The 19959-nt window shown below is 47.8% G+C and overlaps 1 protein-coding gene across 2 annotated transcripts in view; it reads right to left on the reverse strand.

Annotated features, from left to right (window-relative positions):
* LOC137430992 (myelin protein zero-like protein 2) overlaps positions 1 to 19959 on the reverse strand; it is a 93232-nt gene that overhangs the window by 25256 nt on the left and 48017 nt on the right. For both annotated transcript variants that reach the window (XM_068121829.2, XM_068121828.2), the window contains exons 2-4: positions 12524 to 12684; positions 6921 to 7134; positions 3622 to 3754 (exon numbers count right to left, since the gene is read on the reverse strand). In XM_068121829.2, the coding sequence (XP_067977930.1) occupies positions 3622 to 3754; positions 6921 to 7134; positions 12524 to 12684 (508 nt within the window). The remainder of the gene's footprint in view (positions 1 to 3621; positions 3755 to 6920; positions 7135 to 12523; positions 12685 to 19959) is intronic.

A 19959-nucleotide genomic window follows, 5' to 3' on the forward strand; every position in this document is an offset into this window, starting at 1 on the left:
GAGAATGTCGTCCAGGTAGGTATAGAGGAACGGCAAGTTGCGCAGCACGCCGTCCATCAGGCGCTGGAACGCCTGCGCCGCGTTTTTGAGGCCGAAGGGCATCCGGAGGAATTCAAAGAGGCCGAAAGGTGTAATCACGGCCGTCTTTGGGATGTCGGCCGGGTGGACGGGCACCTGGTGGTACCCCCGAATCAGGTCCACTTTTGAAAAAATGGTCCGCCCCGCCAACTGGGCGGAAAAATCCTGGATGTGCGGGACGGGGTACCTGTCGGGGGTAGTGGCGTCGTTGAGGCGGCGGTCATCGCCGCATGGCCGCCATCCGCCCCCCGGCTTCGGGACGATGTGCAGCGGCGAGGCCCAGGCGCTGTCGGAGCGCCGCATGATGCCGAGGTGCTCCAGCGCCGCGAACTCGGCCTTGGCGACGGCGAGTTTGGCGGGGTCGAGACGGCGAGCCCGGGCGTACACTGGCGGGCCCGTTGTGGGGATGTGATGCTCGATGCCGTGGCGCACCGCGATGGCCGAAAACGTCTGTCATGTGAGGGCCGGGAACTCCGCAAGGAGGCATGCGAAGTCGTCCGCCAATGGGAGGGCGCAGGAAAACTCGGTGGGCGCGGCACGGCTCAAGGCGCATGCCAGGGAGCTGAAAGTTTCGGGGTTGACGAGAAACCGGCGTTTGACATCGACCAGCAGCCCGTGGGCGCACAGGAAATCGGCCCCGAGCAAAGCCATGGAGACGTCCGCCGTCACGAACTCCCAGTGAAAGAGTTGGCTGCCGAAGCGGAGGGCGACGGTGCGTGGGCCGAAGGTGCGGATGGCGGAGCCGTTGGTCGCGGCCAAGGGGGGGACGCAAACGGCGGCCCGCCTGTCCTCCGTCGAAGCGGGAATGACGCTCAGCTGAGCACCGGTGGCGCAGAGGAAGCGCCGTCCCGACGCTCGGTCCGCGATGAACAGCAGGTTTCCGGAACGGCCGGCGTTCATTGCTGGTAGGGAACGCCGGCTCGCCCGTTTCCCGACTTGCCGAACGTGCACGGGGGCCGACATGATCGGGCCTGCCGCCCGAACCTGGCGTGGAAATAACACCAGGCCGGTTCCGGCGGGGGCTCCAGTCGACGCGTCGGGCCCGGGCGACGCGGCGTCGCCGCTGCCAGTCGCGCCGGCCCGGCGGCCTCCGGGAAGGAAACTGCGTCGCGGGCGTCGGGTGGGTGGGCGGGAAGGCTCCCGGCCGCCACCCCGACGAGTTGGCTCGCCGCTCTGGCGAGCTGCCTTGCCGAAGCGATCTTGTCGGCCTCCTTGGCGAGGTCGCGGGGGTTCACGATGGTCGTACCTGCCAGGGCGACCCGTACCTGGGCCGGGAGCTGGCGAAGAAAGAGCTCCTGAAACAGGAAATCCGAGGGGTGCTCGCCGAGCAACGCGAGCATGTAATCCATGCGTTCGGACGGGCGCGTATCGCCGAGTTCAGGAAGGTCGAGCAGGCGTCGTGCGCGCTCAGCCGGGGAGAGGGCGAAAGCACCCAGCAGAAGTGCCTTGATGGCGTTGTACTTGCCGTCAGCGGGAGGGTTCTGGAGGAAGCTCAGGCAGCGGGCGGCGGTCGCGGAGCTAAGCGCGGCGACCACGTAATGGTATCGAGTGGCGTCCTCCATTATGCCACGCAGGGCGAACTGGGAGTCCGCCTGCGTGAGCCAGACGGCGGCATGTGCTTCCCAGAAGGTGGGCAGTTTGAGGGACACTGCGGTGTCCATCGCGCGTCATAAATTCGGCGTCACCAATGAAGAGCCGGGCTCTTGCTTGAGACGGACGAAGTGACGGGCAAGACACAAACTCATCCGAGAAGATGTTTATTGTAAAAACCAACTCGGGAACTCTGAAAAGCCCGTTTATCGGGCTGCATATATATCCAAAACCAGAAAGCATAACCGAAACCGAAAGCCACGCCTCTCAGGCGAGGCGTGTTTCGGTGGTCACGTGACCGACAGGTGCAAAGGATTATAACCGCATGCGCGGCACGCTTTGGTGGTCACGTGACCAGCCACCCCGGCGCCGAGGTTGTCCGCCGGTGACGTCACCGGCTGGAGCAAGGAGATTCTGCTGCTGGTCTCGCTTGGGGGACCCATGGGTCGCTACAATATATCCTTTTAACGTCACGATATACACTTACGTTGTTTGCCAAAGGGCCACCGCAAGCTACTTTGTATCATGCAGACATAGAGGTTTACTGTATGTAGACACTGAACCATTGTATCATGTGTGGGGGGGTAACATAGGCTATGTGGCCGCGGCCTCACACGGGGCATAAATTCTCAAAGTAAATGTGTACCATGTAGCGCCACCTGGTGGTGGTGGCAGAGGGTTTACAATTCTCTTTTTTGTCCCCCGTCGCACAGCGGAGCGAAAGGGGGACTATGGTTTTCCCCTCCGTCCATCCGTCCGTGCGTGCGTGCGTGCGTGCGGGCGTGCGGGCGTGCGTGCGTGCGTGCGTAAGCGAAGTACCACATTCGAATTTGGTGTGTGGGTGCAACCCACGTCAAAATCCAAGATGGCCACCGCCATGTATGTCTGAACCTTGTGAGCTGAATATCTTGAAAAATAAGCGAAGTACCAACTTCTAAGTTGGTGTGTGGGTGTATCTCGGCAGAAGGAAGAACGCTGTTTAAAATTGGGTTGCCACGTAAAAATCCAAGATGGCCGCCGCCATGTATGTCTGAACCTTGTGAGATGAATATCTTGAAAAATAAGCGAAGTACCAACTTCTAATTTGGTGTGTGGGTGTATCTCGGCATAAGGAAGAACGCTATTGTAAATTGTGTCGCCACGTCAAAATCCAAGATGGCCGCCACCATATACATGTCTGAACCGTGTGAGCGAAATATCTTGAAAAATAAACGAACTACCAACTTCTAATCTGGTGTGTGGGTGTATCTACGCATAAGGAAGAACGATATTGAAAATTGGGTCACCACGTCAAAATCCAAGATGGCCGCCGCCATGTATGTCAACCTTGTGAGCGGAATATCTTGAAAAATAAGCGAAGTACCAACTTCTCATCTGGTGTGTGGGTGTATCCAGGCATAATGGAGAACGCTATTGAAAATTGGGTCGCCACGTCAAAATCCAAGATGGCCGCCTTGCGTCTTCCACTTTGTCAACTCGCATCACTTCAACGACGGGGGACCTAGGCGTAACGCTTGTTATATTACCTCCACCAACGAAGGTGGGTGGAGATTACGTTTTCACCTCTGTCTGTTTGTCTGTGAACAGGATACCTCAAAAAGTTGTGGACGGATTCAGACGAAACTTGCTGGAGAGGTAGTGTTTGTGACAATGAAGAATTGAATAAGAGAGTGAGGTATTGAGCTATTACCAAGTGAGCTTGTGAAAGTGAAGGATTGAGGTACGACTGAATCAAAGAGTGAAGGATTGATCTGTCTATCCAAGTTCGTGAAAGAGGTAATTTTCTGCAAATAACCGAGGTTATCGGATTGAACCCTTGAGTTGCTTAGGAAGTAAAACATGAGAGATTTGTGTGTGAGTAACTGAGATGGTGAAAGCACAATATGTCGAAGCTGTAATTAAAGGTGGAGTCATTGACATGTAACCAAGTACATGGATAAAAGAGGGCATTACCCGAGTTCATCACTTTTTTGTGATTTCCGCTTCCTGCACACCATCACTATCGCAGTGATCATGACCAGAACGATCACGAAGCCAGCCAGACAGGCAACCGCCGTCACCACAATCTTCCCCTCTGACCATTTCACTGTTTAGACAAAAGCAAAATAAAGAATGAGAAAATATTACATTTAAATTTTCCACAACAACCAAAGCAAGGAATACTACAAAGTTCATGGAACACAATACCCCGCGCAGTGTTCAGGTACATACAGGAGGGCCTTACCGTTCGCAGGGGTTACGTTCTTGAAAATCCCTGTGAACCACAAATCCACGATTTGCAAACTCTGGGGGTAATGCGGAAGATTTGGACTTCAACTTTAAAATTATTTGTCCAAACTGTACCTTTAAATTTGTGCATTGTTTTTGTGCTATTTATTTTCAAGAATAAAAGAGTTAATAATATGAAATAAAGTATTATTGTCCTGCATTAAGAACAGAAAATAACGTTTATTTTCTTGATTAATTAAGATCATGAAGGTTCTCTTTAATAATAACGATGATGATGTAGATGATGGCGACGATAAAGACGAGTTGATGGAAGTGATGTTGGGAGGTTTGAGGGGGTTATTGTGTTGATGCCGCATGTTAATTAGGTGAATAAATGTGCAAAAACAGTTCGCCAACCCACGATTATTCCAGTGCATTGACCGCGATCCACAAAAATGCCCCAATAAATTCATCAGCGACAGAGCGAATCTACGAAGGGGAAACTCATGAACGGCAAGGCCCTCCTGCATTTCAATTGTAATAAAATAATGATTTTAAAGATCGTTAAAAAAATCCAGAAGTTTTATCGCTATTGAATCAGTCTTATAGACCAACCACCCTTATACACTGTAATAAGACGACGTTGAGTCGTAATTTAGGAGATCGAGTCTTTATTGCATTCGTGGCAAGTTGGAGATGACGGAAAACTGGCTGGTAGGAATCGAAAGCGGGTTATTTATTTATTTCTTAGAGGTGATTGGAAGTGAAACTAAAGCCGCTGTCACACCTTGACGTTTTAGCCAGCGTATGCTGACGTATGAAAAATTTGGCTACGTTAAGAGCACGCTGAAGCACGCTGGCATACGTCGTAGTACGCCGAGCTCGTCGACAAATTTCGTGCATGCACAAAATTTGTCGACGTATGCCAGCGTATGACTCACACCAGCACTCAATTTTGATACGTCGCATACGCTGGCTAAATCGTCAAGGTGTGACAGGGGCTTTAGTAACCTTACATAACACAACCCTCTTATTTGCAGGTTTTTTTTCCCCTCCTTTTTCTCCTCATTCACTTACCTGCTGTCCCACTGGCAATATATTGTCTTGTTATTACCCTTAATCATATCGCTCTTCCATGAGCCTAGATTGTGTATACAAAAAATATTCTAAAATAATGTAAAATTGAAAAATCAACTAATGTGTTGGTTTGTATCTACAGTGCCTTCAGAAAGTATTCACACCCCTTGACTTTTTCACATTTTGTTGTGCTACAGCATGAATTTAAAATTGGATTCAAATGAGATTTTTTGTCACTGATGTTCACATTATACCTCATAATGTGAAAGTGGAATTCTACTTTTAGAACTTTTTACAAAATAATGAAATATGAAATACAGAAATATCTATTTTGCACAGTATTCAACCCCCTGAGTCAATACTTCATAGAAGTGCAGTGTTTACAGCTTTGAGTCTTCTTGGGTCTGTATGTCTATCAGCTTTGCACATCTGCATTTGGGGAGTTTCTCTCATTCTTCCTTGCAGACTTGCTCAAGCTCTGTAAAGTTCGATGGAGAGCGTCGGTGAACAGCAATCTTCAAGTCTTTCCACAGTTTCTCAATGGGATTCAAGTCTAGGTTTTGGTTGGGCCACTCAAGGACTTTCACATTCTTGTTTTGAAGCCATTCCAGTGTTGCTTTGGGGGTATGATTGGGGTCATCATCCTGGGAACGTAAATCTTTGCCGCAGTCTAGTCTTTTGCACTTTAATGCAGGTTCTCCTCAAGGATTTGCCTGTATTTGGCTCCATTCGTTGCTCCCTTTATCCTTCCAAGTCTCCCAGTCCCTGCCACTGAAAATCATCCCCATAGCATGATGCTGCCATCACCATGCGTCACGCTAGGGATGGTGTTTGATGGGTGAACTGTGCACGGTTTCTGCCAGACGTAGCGCTTTGCATTTGTGCCAAAGAGTTAAATTTACATCTCATCAGACAACAGAATCGTTTGCCTCATGCTCTGAGAATCTTTCACGTGCCTTTTTGCAAACTCCAGGCGTGCTGCCATGCGTCTTTTTCTCAGGAGTGGCTTCCATCTGGACACTCTCCCATAAAGCCGAGATTTGTGAAGTGCTGCAAAGACTGTAGGCATTCCGGCAGGTTCTCCCATCTCAGCCAAGGAACTCTGTAGTTCTGTCAGAGTGGTCATTGGGTTCTTGGTCCCCTCCCTGACCAAGGTCCTTCTTGCCCAGTTGCTCAGCTCGAGGAAGAGTCTGGGTAGTTCCATATTTTTTACATTTCTTAATGATGGAGCTCATTGTACTCTTGGGAAGTTTCAACACTAGAAATTATTTTATACCCTTCCCCAGATCTATGCCTCCTCACAATTCTATCTTGGAGCTCCACAGACAGTTCCTTGGACTTCATGGTAGAGTTTCTGATTTGACATGCACTGTCAACTTATATAGCAGTGCATGTTATTCTTTCATGGCCGAACCGTAGCACCGAGATTCCCCAAAATTAGGGTAAAGGTACTTCTGAATCCCGGCAAGGTTTCAAGCCACCGAACGTTGGACTTTATATTCATTTTGAGGCCACCAAAGGCTACTATAAAGGGTATATTGGGACTTTGGGTCAGGCATTGCTGCCGCTGGCCCGCAGGCAAAAGGTAACTACCATGAGGCCAATGGCACCGTAACTTTTCAATTTCCAACAATGTCCCAAAACCACCGCCGGGAAAAGCTCACCCAACCGGCCAGCGCCTGGTATCCCTCCTACCTCTGAGCAATGCCGGGTATCCTAGTTAGTTAATAATAATGTCTAATATTGTTTCCCAACCATATATAACTGGGAAAGTGAATAATATTTACAACTGGATAATGATAATACCAAGCAACTGTGAGTGGAGCCTTTTCTCACAGCAGAGTGGTTATCAGTTCAAATGTCAGAAATATTCAGATTTGTGATTTTCTGAAACCCACAATACAAGGTTAGTTTGGGGTTAACCATTTACAAAATCATAAAATACCGCATCATGTGTTGAACCATACCTTCTAGGACAACACCCAGTTTCACCTCTCCTGGGTTGCCATCAATGTTCGGCGGGTTGATCACACTGCAAGTATACGTGCCATTGTCGGCGAACTCTACGTTCCGTAGCTTGAGAGATGCGTCACCACGCATTACATTTCCTTCGAGGGAGACACGGCCAACGAACCTTCCCCTTTTTGTTGGATAGGTCTTCCCAGCAGCATAGTGTATCAACTGAGAAAGGGATGGTATGAAGGGGAGGAAGTGGGGTGGTTGCCTTTTATAATGCCCTCAGACTTCCTTTATTATTCAAAATATTGACGTCTTATAAATCTTGCTTTATCCATAAATGACATTTGTCCAATATTGGGTTTGTCGACTTGCATTGTAAAGCGAAGTTGAAGATAATGGCAATAGCTATACAATGGCAGTTTTTGAAATTCACTTTTCCATTCATTTTTCCAGCGGTACGTAACGGGAACTTTAACGATTACCCAAATTTAGGGTGTGGGACGGCCAGCTCGAGGCAGCACATGGTGATGCCTTTCCCTGCCTGAATTTAGCAATAGCATAATGAATTTTTTTTTTAATGCGAGGCCATCAAGTATATTTGAAAACACTGAAGTCACAAACAAGGAAGTCGCAAGCCGTGCATGGAAATTCACAGTCACAATCTAGCCAAGATTCCAGGAATGTCACTCTGGAATATGACGAAGGAAAAGTTTCTCTTCAGTCCTCTTCTTTCCCCTTACATGTACTTGTCCCTCATCTTGTATCCCGATGTGTTGTTTCCTAATTTATATCTACAGCTTCCCTCATACCCACCAGTCTATGTTCCCCTTTTGTTTGTTCAAAACTAAAGCATTTGCTTCTGAAGCTACTCGTCAACTTACTTAAAATAAAGAGATGTGTTTTTACACTCCATTACAAAAATAAAATCTCACTTTACTCTCTCCTTCCCTGGCTATAGTTCACGACAACTTCTGCAAATTTGGAATTTTAATTATTTTTTAAACAATTTATGACTCCCTATTCATGTCTCCATCCATTCCTTTCCTCTTATTTATCTTTCCATTCACCTCTTCCTGCTGCCTGCCTACCCATCAGTATTCTCCTTGCATTTGTGAGTTTATTCATCTTCCCCTATTAACTGACCATGGATCCACCTCTCTCACATACCTGCCTACATCTCTCTTCAATGATCAACTGCATGTGCATCTATGGCATCTTTCCACAACGTCAATAGGTCCCCCGCCTTTTGGGTGGTATTAGGAATTGATCTTCGCAATATGTCTAATATGACCAAACGATTATTGAAATATAACGTACACAAGCCAAGTTACTGAGATCGTTGCCATGGCAACCCAATTCAGTCAATCACAGCCATGATCTAATCAAGTTTAAATAACGTCATGAGGAATAGATATCTGCAATATGAAAGATAAATGTTCAAGAGTTCATTTTAATGTCCCCGGTCTCCGACCTTGGGAATAATAGCATCGGAAGAGATCCGCAAGCAGGTGGTGAGAGTGGAAAGATGGGAGGAACAGATAGTTATGGCATGGGTGGTGATACAGAGGCAAATTAAGTGTTGTGTCGGTATATGAGCCACAAACGGGAAGGACTGGTGACGGAGAAGCAGGAATTCAGGGACACAATGGAGAGGATGCTGTGCATTGTGGGGAACTTCAACAAGGACGTGGGAGTGGTGGAGCCAGGTGAAGATGAATGTGTTGGTATATTTGGTTGGGAAACGAGGATCAGAGAGGGTCGAGAGCTGGTGGAGATGGTGGCAAGGAACCTTAGCTGGTTTATTCTTCCAAAAGCGAAAAAGCCATAACATTACCTATAGGACTGGACAGCGTAGACCAGAACTGGATTTGGTGGTGGTAAGGAAGCAACAGTTGTGGAGGGTTAAGGATTGCAAGGCATTGGTGGTAGAGCATGATACCACCCAGCACAAGACTGTGGTGTTTGTGGTACGGATGACGAAAAGGAGGGAGGTTAAGAGCAGGGGTCGGAAGATTATTAGGTGGGGGAAAGTGCAGGGGCAACGTCTTCGTAGAGTACAAGGGCCAGGTATGAGCAATTCAGTGAAAAAGTGGAAGCTTTGGAGGAAGAGTGGAAGTAGTATGGAGAGGCATTTAGGGGAATTTCAGTTTTGTGTGTAAGGACATCAGGAACGGGGGCATCGTTGAGGGATAGAAACCAGGTATGATGAACAAAGGAAGGATTTTTTTTTGTGTTTTTTTGTTTTTGTATACTGATTCGAGGCTCGTGAAAGAGCTAACATTTACTTCACAAACAAATGAACCAGACAAACGAAATATATAAAAAGAGGGAGCGGAAGACAAGATGGGGCGAGAAGGGGAAACACACAAACACAACATTTGAGAGCAGGGAGATGTGTGGGAGGGAGAGGGTTTGAGGGCAGGAGGCGTGGGAAGGGGGGTGGGGTGGGAGAAGTATAAAACACAAGGACACCAAGGACTTCCAGGACAGAAGTTGGTATTTCAAAAAAGTGGAATTGGAGTGACATTAGCGGGGGTAGAAAAGATCAAGGTTTTGGATGGGGGAAAATAAGAGATGGTGGTGAACAGCTGTTTTAAAGACCTGGAGGGTGGAGTGGGATTGAAGAGAGTGAGGGAGTTCGTTCCAGAGGCGGGAGAAAAGGGGAATGAAGGAGTGAAGGTGAGCAGAGAGTCTTGATTTTGGCAGTTTAACCATAAGAGGGTTGCAGGCAGATCTTGTGCGACCTGTAGGAATATTTGGGGGACAGAGCCCAGAGAGAGCTGGGGGGGGGGCAAGGCCAGAGAGGAGTCGGTAGAAGACGAAAAGACCACCAACCTGCCTGCGGTGAGTGAGTGAGAGGCCCTTGGAGTTAGCTTCATCGCAGGAGATTCCAATGATTCTGACCGCTTTGGTTTCAACAGCGTGAAGATGAGCTAGGTGTGAGGCAGGAGCACCAGCCCAGAGGGGAGAGCAGTATTCCATTGAGCTGCGGATGAAAGCCTTGTATGTGGTGAGGAGCTCAGGTGTGCCAAGGAAGGACTTTGCACGACGGAGGATGCCCAGTCGGCGACTGGCTTTGGAGGCCAGATTTGAAATGTGGTTTTCCCAGGAAAGATCATGGCAGATAGTGAGACCTAAAAGCTTGAGTGACAGAACTTCTTGGAGAGGATTATTCAGAAAGTGGATGGGGGGGTTGTCCAGTCGGTCTTTTCGGAGAGACATCGTAAGAGTGTGAGATTTGTCAGGATTGAAAGACATGTTCCACTTGTTTGCCCAGTCTGTGATTTTGTCCAGGTCTGCAGAGAGTGAGGAGGCTGCAGACTGCCGATCTGAGGGATGAAGAATGGAGCGGCAGAGAGTGGAGTCATTAGCAAAGAGATCGAGAGGATTTTCAAGAGAGTCAGAGAGATCAATGATTAAGACCAGAAATAGCACAGGGCCCAGAACACTGCCTTGGGGAACTCCAGCCTGAACAGGAAGAGGAGATGAGAGAAACCCATTCAGGGCCACACGTTGACTACGACTAGAGAGGAAGTCCGCCAGCCATGCGTGGAGATTTCCATGGATACCAAAAGAGGAGAGTTTGGTGAGCAGAGCGGGGTGCCAGACCTTATCGAAGGCACGTGATATGTCAAGGGAGACAGCTCTAATTTCCTGTTTGGAAGAGGATAGAGAAGATCAAGGATAGAGGGAGGCAACCGGATGCGGGGTTGCTGCAACTGTATGGGCCGAAGAAAAAATCAGCAAGGAGAGTTTTGAATAAGGCGGGGAAATCATATGGAAGAGGAGGTGTACAACAAGTTGGAAGAGGATGGTGAGAAGATGATCTATAAATTGGCTCGTGACAGGGATGAGGATAGCAAGGACATGAAATGGGGAAGGGCAGTGATTAAGAATGGATGCGGGAGGCTAGTGATAGAGATGGAGGCAGTACTGAACGTGTGGGAAGGATATTTCAAAGAGCTGTTGAACCAGGAAGGAAGCAATGGAGAACTGGAGCTACCAAATCATGTGGAGGGGAAAGTGGAGTTGGTGGAGAACACGGAAGAGGAGGTGCAGATGGCATTGAAGAGGATGAAAAAGGGAAGGACGCCAGGCATTGATGAGGTGTGTACAGAGATCATTGCAGCGGGAGAAGTCAAATTCAGTTGGACGAAGAGGCTGTTGAATGTATGTATGAGAGATGGTTCAATTCTGGAGGATTGGAGGACAGGGTTAATTGGGCTGATATGGAAGAGGAAGGGAGATGTTCAAGATCTGTGGAAATACAGGGGCTCCCAAAGTCATGTCATGGAGGTGCTGGAGAGGATTCTGGATGGGAGGATATAAGGAAGAGTGGAGATGGAGATCGGAGAAGAGCAGCAGGGGTTTATAAAGGATACGAGGAAGCTAGTTGGGTTGTTCATGCTGAGACAGCTGGTGGAGAAGAGGTTGGAGATGAAAGGTGAAATGGCATTGGGATTTGTGGACCTGGAGGTCTCCGACTCTGTCCCGAGAGAGATGGTGACGGCAACATTGAGATGGATAGGAGTGCAGGAAGCAGAAGTTAGGTTGGTGGAAGAGATGTGCAAGGGAATGAAGGGAAGGGTTTTGGTTGGTCCTGGGATGTTGGAGGAGTTCAGCGTGAACATCGGTTTGAGGCAGGGAAGCTCTCTCAGCCCACTCCTATTTATCATGGGCAAATGATTATAATGAGCTGGTAAGCAGGAAGTTAAACATGAAAGATATTCTGGGGAGGATATTGTATGCGGACGATCTAGCTGTTGTGGTGGAGAGTGGGCGGGAGATGCGGGAAACACAGGGGGAGTGGAAGGAGGCATTTGAGAAATGTGGGCTGGAGATGAGTATGGAGAAGAGGGAGGTGATGTGGGTCGGGCAGCAGAGAAAATAAATTAATATCATGTTAGAGGGGAAGGTGATCAGCAGGGAAATATGTTTGAGTATCTATGGGGGGGGGGAACAGTGACCGGGGATGGTAGAAGCAAGCTTGGGATGGTTATTTAAATGCTGCTCAAAAGCAGCACAACTCACATCCCATAAGAAAGTACAGTATAATGTACTGGTACAGTACAGTAAAGTGCAACTTCCTCCTTGGATGCAGTCTGTGAAGGACTTAGAACCAGTCATTACTGTGCCAATGATCGATGTTGAGAGGTGCTTTCTTATTAAAAAGGGGGTAAATAACAAAGATAAAGGCACGTACTTCGGCTCCTCCAACATCCCAAAGGTAGGGGGGAGGTGGCACATATCCACTCTGTTTGGGCATCCATTACGCAGTTAAAGAGGTTGCTGAATTGTACCTGGGAAAGTACCGGTATTTATTAAAGTTTAAATGCAACTTCCAGCTTTCGTTTAAGTCTGTGAAAGAAACAGATGTGCCCAATGTTAAATGCAATATCAGCTGCTACACAGCTATCCATAGGAGTATCAGTCAGTCTACAGACTTCAGAAACCTCGTTAACCCTGCAATGGAGGCCTAAACATGGCGGCCGCATGGCAGGGGGTCTCTGTTGGTCAGAGCTTTTGTAGCATTTGCGGATGTGGCACTGGTTGGTGTTTTAGGACTCCGAACAAATAAGAGACGTCGTTTCGGGTTGAATAGCGGACTCACGTTTTCTGCCGTTCCACCATTTTGTGGTTTGAAGCTCCAGCTTATGGAGAAAGCAGGACTGATGGTACCGGCGGAAGAGAAGGTGCAGGAGAGGTATGCGTCCGTTCCATTCTTTACCAGAAGGCTCCCCGCCGTGGATACCCGGATGGCTAAACACGGGCCTGTGAATATGTACACAACAAATCTTCATTATCTCCACAACAATAAATCGTTGCTTTTGAATGAAAATTCTCACACATCCTCTACCCCCTCGCCTTCCCCTCCATGTTGTTTTTAACCACAAGCCTTTGCGCAACACAAAAAGAGTACAATGAAAATATTTTGATATTGGACAAAATATATATGTACTCTCAGGCTTATGGATGTTCCATCAAAATTAAACTTTCTTTGGCAGAAAGTCTCTGCTGCAAATCCACCCAAGCTTGGCCTAAGATGCAAAGCTTGGCCTAATCATAGTGGTGGCACCAAGGCCAGTTGCAAAAATAAACGAGAACAGCACTCAGTAGATAGCATACCTCCACCTGGTTGGCCCTATCACTCAATGGTGAAGAATCACTTAAAAAAATTAAATAATTCTCATATCCGAATCCATATTCAGATCTTCACCTAAATCGAATCGAATCGTCTTTGTCACACCCACAACCTGTCCACCAAGTTTCGTCCAAATCCGTCCACAACTTTTTGAGATATCCTGCGATGTATCGTTTTTGGCCCAATCTCCGAATGGTGAAGAATCACTTAAAAATTAAATAATTATCATATCCGAATGCATTTTCAGATCTTCACCAAAATCGAATCATTTCCTCCTTGTCACATACGCTACATCTCTGCCAAATTAGGTCCGAATCCGTGCACAACTTTTTGAGATATTTTGTTCACAAACAAAGGGACAAACAGACAGGGGTGAAAACATAACCTCCATCCACCTTTGGTGGCGGAGGTAATTACCATGCAAATAATCACTGGGGTATATAGATTACAGTAGGTCTGAGAATGAACATATAGATTAAAGTAGATCTGTGTATCGGCTCACACAGTCAATGACACACAGGCCGATTGCAATCATCGTCTCTCCCATCCCTTAGGAAAGGGCGAGGCGAACAAGGGAAATCTTCTCCACTGTAAATTATCGAGTTGATAGTCTCCAATGCTGCAGATAGGTGTCTCACCTGTTTGAATCCTGACCTAACTAAGCTGTCATCCAGGTGTTTCACAGGCAGAGTGATTCATCAATGTGTGTTCCCATCCCTCGGATGGACATTAAACTTGGCGTCCCCTCTGCTGGGATTACTAGGTGGACGCTCAATATCTCACTGTGTCCTTCACAAAGAGTGGGCAAGCTATCGCCTCGCCGGCACCCGGAACAAATCACAACTTCCTGTCGTACAGGGGGCACTGCATCAGCAGCACCGCTGTGACACCAGCGATGTTCGACATACATAAGAAGTTTCCTGCGTTAAACCCCGAGGGCTCTGTTAGTCATTTGTAACTTTGTCGAAAAAGAAGAGCATCGAGCAGTTACAAAATTACTGGTGTGAGGAAAATGGAGAATCTCAGATTTGGAATTAGCAAATGAGGTTTGTGATCGCAGTGTAAAAAGTCTTTAAAACCACACCAGGCAGAAAGGATGTTCAGCATTAATAGCAATCCACTTGGAAACAGTTTAAAACTCCAACGCCACTCAGTAGAGCGCATACTCCCGCCGTGGGTCAAGTTGGAATAGTACGATATTACAAAAGTTTGAGGGAGTAGTTCAGTGACAACACAAGACAGACACTGCACAGATATATATTTAGAATATATAGAAGATAATGTCAAAAAAAACCAAGGCAATTTCACTTACATTTTCGGATTCAGCGTTCAATTCTATATAAGTGAGTGTATTTTGAGGCATGTGTGACTTCAAATAAAATTGTAAGCCAGGAAAACGTTCGTTTCATTCCTTAGGGATACAATGTGGTGCTGTGCGCACACGACTCGATTGCCAGAGGTAGGCCACAACGCGTTGGTACAACAAGAGTCTTTATTCAGAGCTCGCACTTCAGCACTTGGCGGGCTCGAGCTTAGAGCCCGCATATATGTCCCAAGGCCACGCCTTGCCCCCGGCGTGGCCGATCGGTCGAAAGGCGGGGCATGCATTTTAGTTCCCCGCCTGGACGCTCGCGCCACCCACTGGTGCGCGGAATTATTGCCCCTTGTGCCCGCCACATGCGCCCCCCCAGGAATTCCCGCGCACCTGAAGGGTGAGCTTGCGGGGAAGCCGGATGACCCGGCCGAAATGCCCCCTGGCGATGCGTGAAGGGCTGGGGGGCAGCGGGACGGCGGGGCTGGGGGGTGCCGAGGGTCTGACCGCCGGGGGGCGGCCTCGAAGCGGAGGCAGAGCTGCTTGCGGGGGGTGGTCCAGATCGAGGTGGGCCGGCTTGAGGCGGTCCACTGAGATACGATCTGGGGCACTGCCGATGTCGACGGTGAAATTTTTGTCCCCGGTCTCCAGCACGCGGAAGGGCCCGTCATACGGGGGCCGTAGCGGTGCCCGGTGGGCGTCGTGCCGGACGAAGACGTACTCCGCCGTGCGAAGCTCCAGGGCGACGTGGGAGGACGGGCAACCGTGGTGTGCCGTCGGCACCGGGGCGAACCTCCGGGCGGTCTCCTGCAGGGTGGAGTGCTGTTGCGCCGCGGACCAAGGAGCCGTGGAGTCGGGGATAAATTCGCCCGGTACTCGCAGTGGTTGCCCGAAGACCAGCTCCGCCGAGGACGCGCACAGGTCGTCCTTGGGCGCCGTCCTGAGGCCCAGCAGGACCCAGGGGAGCCTGTCGGCCCAACTGCCGTCGCGGAGGCTGGCCCAGAGCGCGGCCTTCATCGAGCGATGAAAGCGCTCGCACAGGCCATTGGCCCGGGGGTGGTAGACCGTGGTGCGGTGCAGTTGGACGCCGAGCCCTTGCGCCACTGCGCCCCAGAGCTCCGAGGTGAACGAGATGTCCAAGGGGGCACCGAACCGGGCAACCCAAGTGGCGATGAAGGCGTGCACCACATCAGCCGCAGACGGCCAATCGGGGTCACCAGTGTGGTGCTGTGCACACACGACTTGATTGCCAGAGAGGTAGGCCACAACGTGTTGGTACAACAAGAGACTTTATTCAGAGCTCGCACTTCAGCACTGGGCGGGCTCGAGCTTAGAGCCGCATATATGTCCTGAGGCCACGCCTTGCCCCCGGGCGTGGCCGATCGGTCGAAAGGCGGGGCATGCATTTTAGTTCCCCGCCTGGACGCTCGCGCCACTGGTCCGCGGAATTATTGCCACTTGTGCCCGCCACAACAACATGTAAAACTGGCCCAAACGTGAAAACAAAACTCGCTCATTTTAAGTCGTACAAGCTAATGTGACCACTCATTCTTCTGGGAAGAATCCCGTGCACATGCTGGTCACACTTATAACTCACCTAAGTCTTTATAAGTTCATCAAATACTGACACCGCGATTGACATTCGCTGAGGTAAATGTTGATACCTCTTCTGAGGTTATAAAAAAATTAAAAATTAAAAGTTTTAAAGCATTATACGTATCAAGCGATAGATTTTATGAAACCGGGAAACGTAATACACACGTTGGTGGTTTTAAAATGACAGAATATGTCTTTATTAGAAAGAAAAAAAAGAACCTTGAAGACGACGCTGCTAACAAAATACACCGCTCTAACGCATACCACGAGTTTAAACTACATTTACAACAAATATGAAAACTATTTTCATATCACAATGTTAAATATAGAATATATAGAAGATAATGTTAAAAAAAAATGAGCCCCATCTTCCAATGGTAAACAATCCTTCAAAAAATTCCTGGATCCGGAATAATATCCTGAGCTTCACCAAAAACTAATCATTTCTTCCTTATCCCAAGGGCAATCATCCCACCAACTTTCATCCAAATCCGTTCAGAACTTTTCCAGATATCCTGTTCACAAACACACGAACACACACACACACACACACACACACACACACACATACACACACACACACACACACACACACACACACACACACACACACACACACACACACACACACACACACACACACACACACACACACACACACACGATCGAATGCATTACTCCCTAGGGGGAGTAACGAAGAAAACACAAAATAAGATGGTAAAGATATCAAGGGTTAAATCATCAGATTAGTCATGCAGTAAGTACATTTAGCCAGGCAACAGAGATGATGTCTAAAAGCCTGTGGGCATTTGGATTCCCAGCTGGAAAAACTTGTCCGACTTCAACTGCAGAAAGGCCAGGCTGCAAGTTACAGCATGTGGTGGGTGAAGTGCTGGAAAGGTAAAGCAGCCACCAGCTACACAGACTGTGCCTCCTCCAAATTGGCACCTCGATCTCCCACTTCAGATGGCACGAACGTTTCCTTCCCCTCAACGCTTTGGTGGATTATCAACTTTTGAGGATGGTTGTGCCAAATTGAAATGTTTGCTTTATCCTCGAATGCCACAGTGTGAATACAAGGGCGGCCTGGGCCGTTTGTAGAGCTTCAGGGCATTCACGACAAGTTGAGAAATCTTTCGAGGAGGGAAACACTCCTGGACAGAGCCCACTCCTGGATAGAGTGCCGCTCCATCAAGGAAACACTCGGCGGAAAGTGTCTGGAATTTGTAATTTGTTCTGGGTGCCGATGATAACTCCCCTATTCTTCGAGAAAGACGCCATGTGATCTTTAAAATCCAGCAACGGCCATATGCTGGTGAGAATCACATTTCCAGCACGACAAAAACAAGACGGATCATCTAACAGCGTAGCCGGGCTTGTTTGGTACCTTAGTTGAAGAGGATATAGTATGACCTGGATGGGGACACCGGTTAACAAATAATGCGAGTATAAAAAAAAATTCAATTAATTATTTACACATTTCCGTGCCACCTTCAGTTGAACGTCAGGCATTGACAGCAGGTTCGTGAAGGACTTGGGCAAAAACCACACCCTGTCTGAATGTTGCTATATCTAGTCAATGGCGAAACGGCAAATGGGAAATCACGAATGTCACGGATGGAATCCCTTACGTCATTTCCTCATTCTGCTTTAAACTCAATATCTCTATTTTCATTCCAAACAGCATCATTCATCATTCCAATCACAAACTAATACCATGGTATTAATATGTCAAAATATAATGGTAATCACGGTTGTATTGACAACAACACAACAACATGCATTTTAAGGCCATTTTCCCTGCCAGAGCGGGGGTTAGCCTTGCGGTCCCCATGACAATCTTCTCCATTTTGCCCTATTTTCTGCATCTCTCCTTGTTAACCCCCTTGCCTGCATTTCTTCTTCCAGCACATTTAGCCAAGTCTTTCTCGGTCTTCCCCGTCCTCTACTTCCTTCTACATTCATTTCCATCACTCTTCTCAACCCGTCACTTTCATCCTTCCTCAACACATGACCAAACCATCTCAACCTGTTCCTCTTCACAGAAATCACAGGCTCTATTCCCATCATCTTTCGCAATTCGTCATTTGTCTTCCTCTCTCTCAACGATACTCCACACATCCACCGAACCATTCGCATTTCCACCCTTTCCAGCCTTCATTGCTGCTCTGCGTTCATTACCCATGTCTCGCTCCCATAAATCATAACACTTCTCACACATGCAGCATACACCTTTCCCTTCAGCTTCAACGACACTCCCCTCCTCATCAGCACGTCACTCAGTTCCCAAAACTTCTTCCATGCACATCTCACTCCAGCAACCGTTGCCGAGTCTGATCCACCTTCTCCATTCAGCATGTCTCCGAGGTAGCAAAATGTTTTCACACCTTCCAGCTTCACGCCGTCTCCAAGATCCAACTCAACATTTCCTCCATCTGCAGCTCCCTCTGTGCACACCTTACATTTGAATGTAGCTGCCACACTGGTTAATGACCCTCTCACACCACTGCATTTTTGATGAACCCACTCAGCGCACATTGTACATTGAATGGAGTTCACTCCGACACCCTTCCTGCACACAGCACATGACCACTTCCCAGTTCTTTCCACCTCACCACATGCTTTTCCACTTGCCATCACCTTCGTCTTACCTATATTCACCTTCAGACCTTTTGTCTCCATACATTCCTTCCACTTGTTCATCTTTTCCTTCAGTCCATCCATACTTTCCGCAATCAACACCAGATCATCTGCATACAACAACTCCCACGGTAAACCCTCCTTTACGTTCTGAGCCAGCACCTCCATTACAGCTACAAATAGTAGTGGACTTAGTACCGACCCCTGTTGCACTCCCACCTTCACCTCAAACTCACTACTGTTCCTGTCCTTCGTCCTTACAGCTGTGCGCGCTCTTTTGTACATTGTCATCACTACTCTGATCAACCATTCCTCTACTTCTAACTTGAGATGGTTGTATTGAGATGTTATCAAATTAGCGAACTGGAACGTCGTCATCTGTTCACTTCCGGATTCGGGAGCAAGGTCCGTGTCAATCACATTTCAAAATCATAATTATATTGAGGAATTTCTGAAACCTACTACCTACCTTACGACACCTGCTGGGACCCCAGAACGTTCCACAGAAGGTCATTATATTTCCTTTTAGTAAAATATGCAACTGTAATGGTTACGAAATGCTGTCCCCCTGTCATGTGACCAGATCCTCAACTCTGATTGGTGAAAGTTTGTGAGCGACATACATACATACATACACTGGACGGGCAAATGCTGTTCCAGATGGCATTGCCCTAATTGCTGCGCCATAAAAATAAAAATAAAAATCTAATGAGAATTCACATGTACCTAAGGATGAAATATATATTACGACTTGAGGCCAGAAGAAAACCGTCACCGCATGGTGCAATGTGCACACATTGGCTGCACGTAAAGCGCAATTCTGTGGGCATAGTCACGTGATGCCCCCTCACCCTTGGGAGGGAACTTAACACCTGACACACGATGCTTGCACCGTCTCAGGTGGTTGAAACGTTGAACCTGAACCTTGCCTTCTGGGCAGCTGGAAACACTAGTTGGTGGTGCCTTCATTTAGGAATATGGATATTCCTAAGTCTGACAATTTTTTGGTGAATTTATCAATAAAAACAACTGGATTGGCCTGTTTGTGTTCCAATCAGAATCTAAACACCTACCTCATGATGCAGGAAAACCCAGGCTCAAATACCATACACCATGTGTTGGTCCATTGGTAACTAATGTCCACGTAATTAATGTAAAGGTAAACTAATGTCGACGAGTGTATTTATCCTGCTTATGATATGCGAGTGCAAGCTCCTCCATGAGCCTAAGATCACTTTGGCAAATAAAATGAAATGAAAATACAAAAACACACCCCATTTGAACAAGCACAATTAGACAAGCATTCCAACAAGCCCATGGTAATAGTGTTTGTCATAAGAATTGTTCCAAAAAAATG

This window comes from Myxine glutinosa, chromosome 7 (genome assembly GCF_964187855.1).
Source record: "Myxine glutinosa chromosome 7, kmMyxGlut1.1, whole genome shotgun sequence".
In the NCBI taxonomy this organism is placed as follows: Eukaryota; Metazoa; Chordata; class Myxini; order Myxiniformes; family Myxinidae; genus Myxine; species Myxine glutinosa.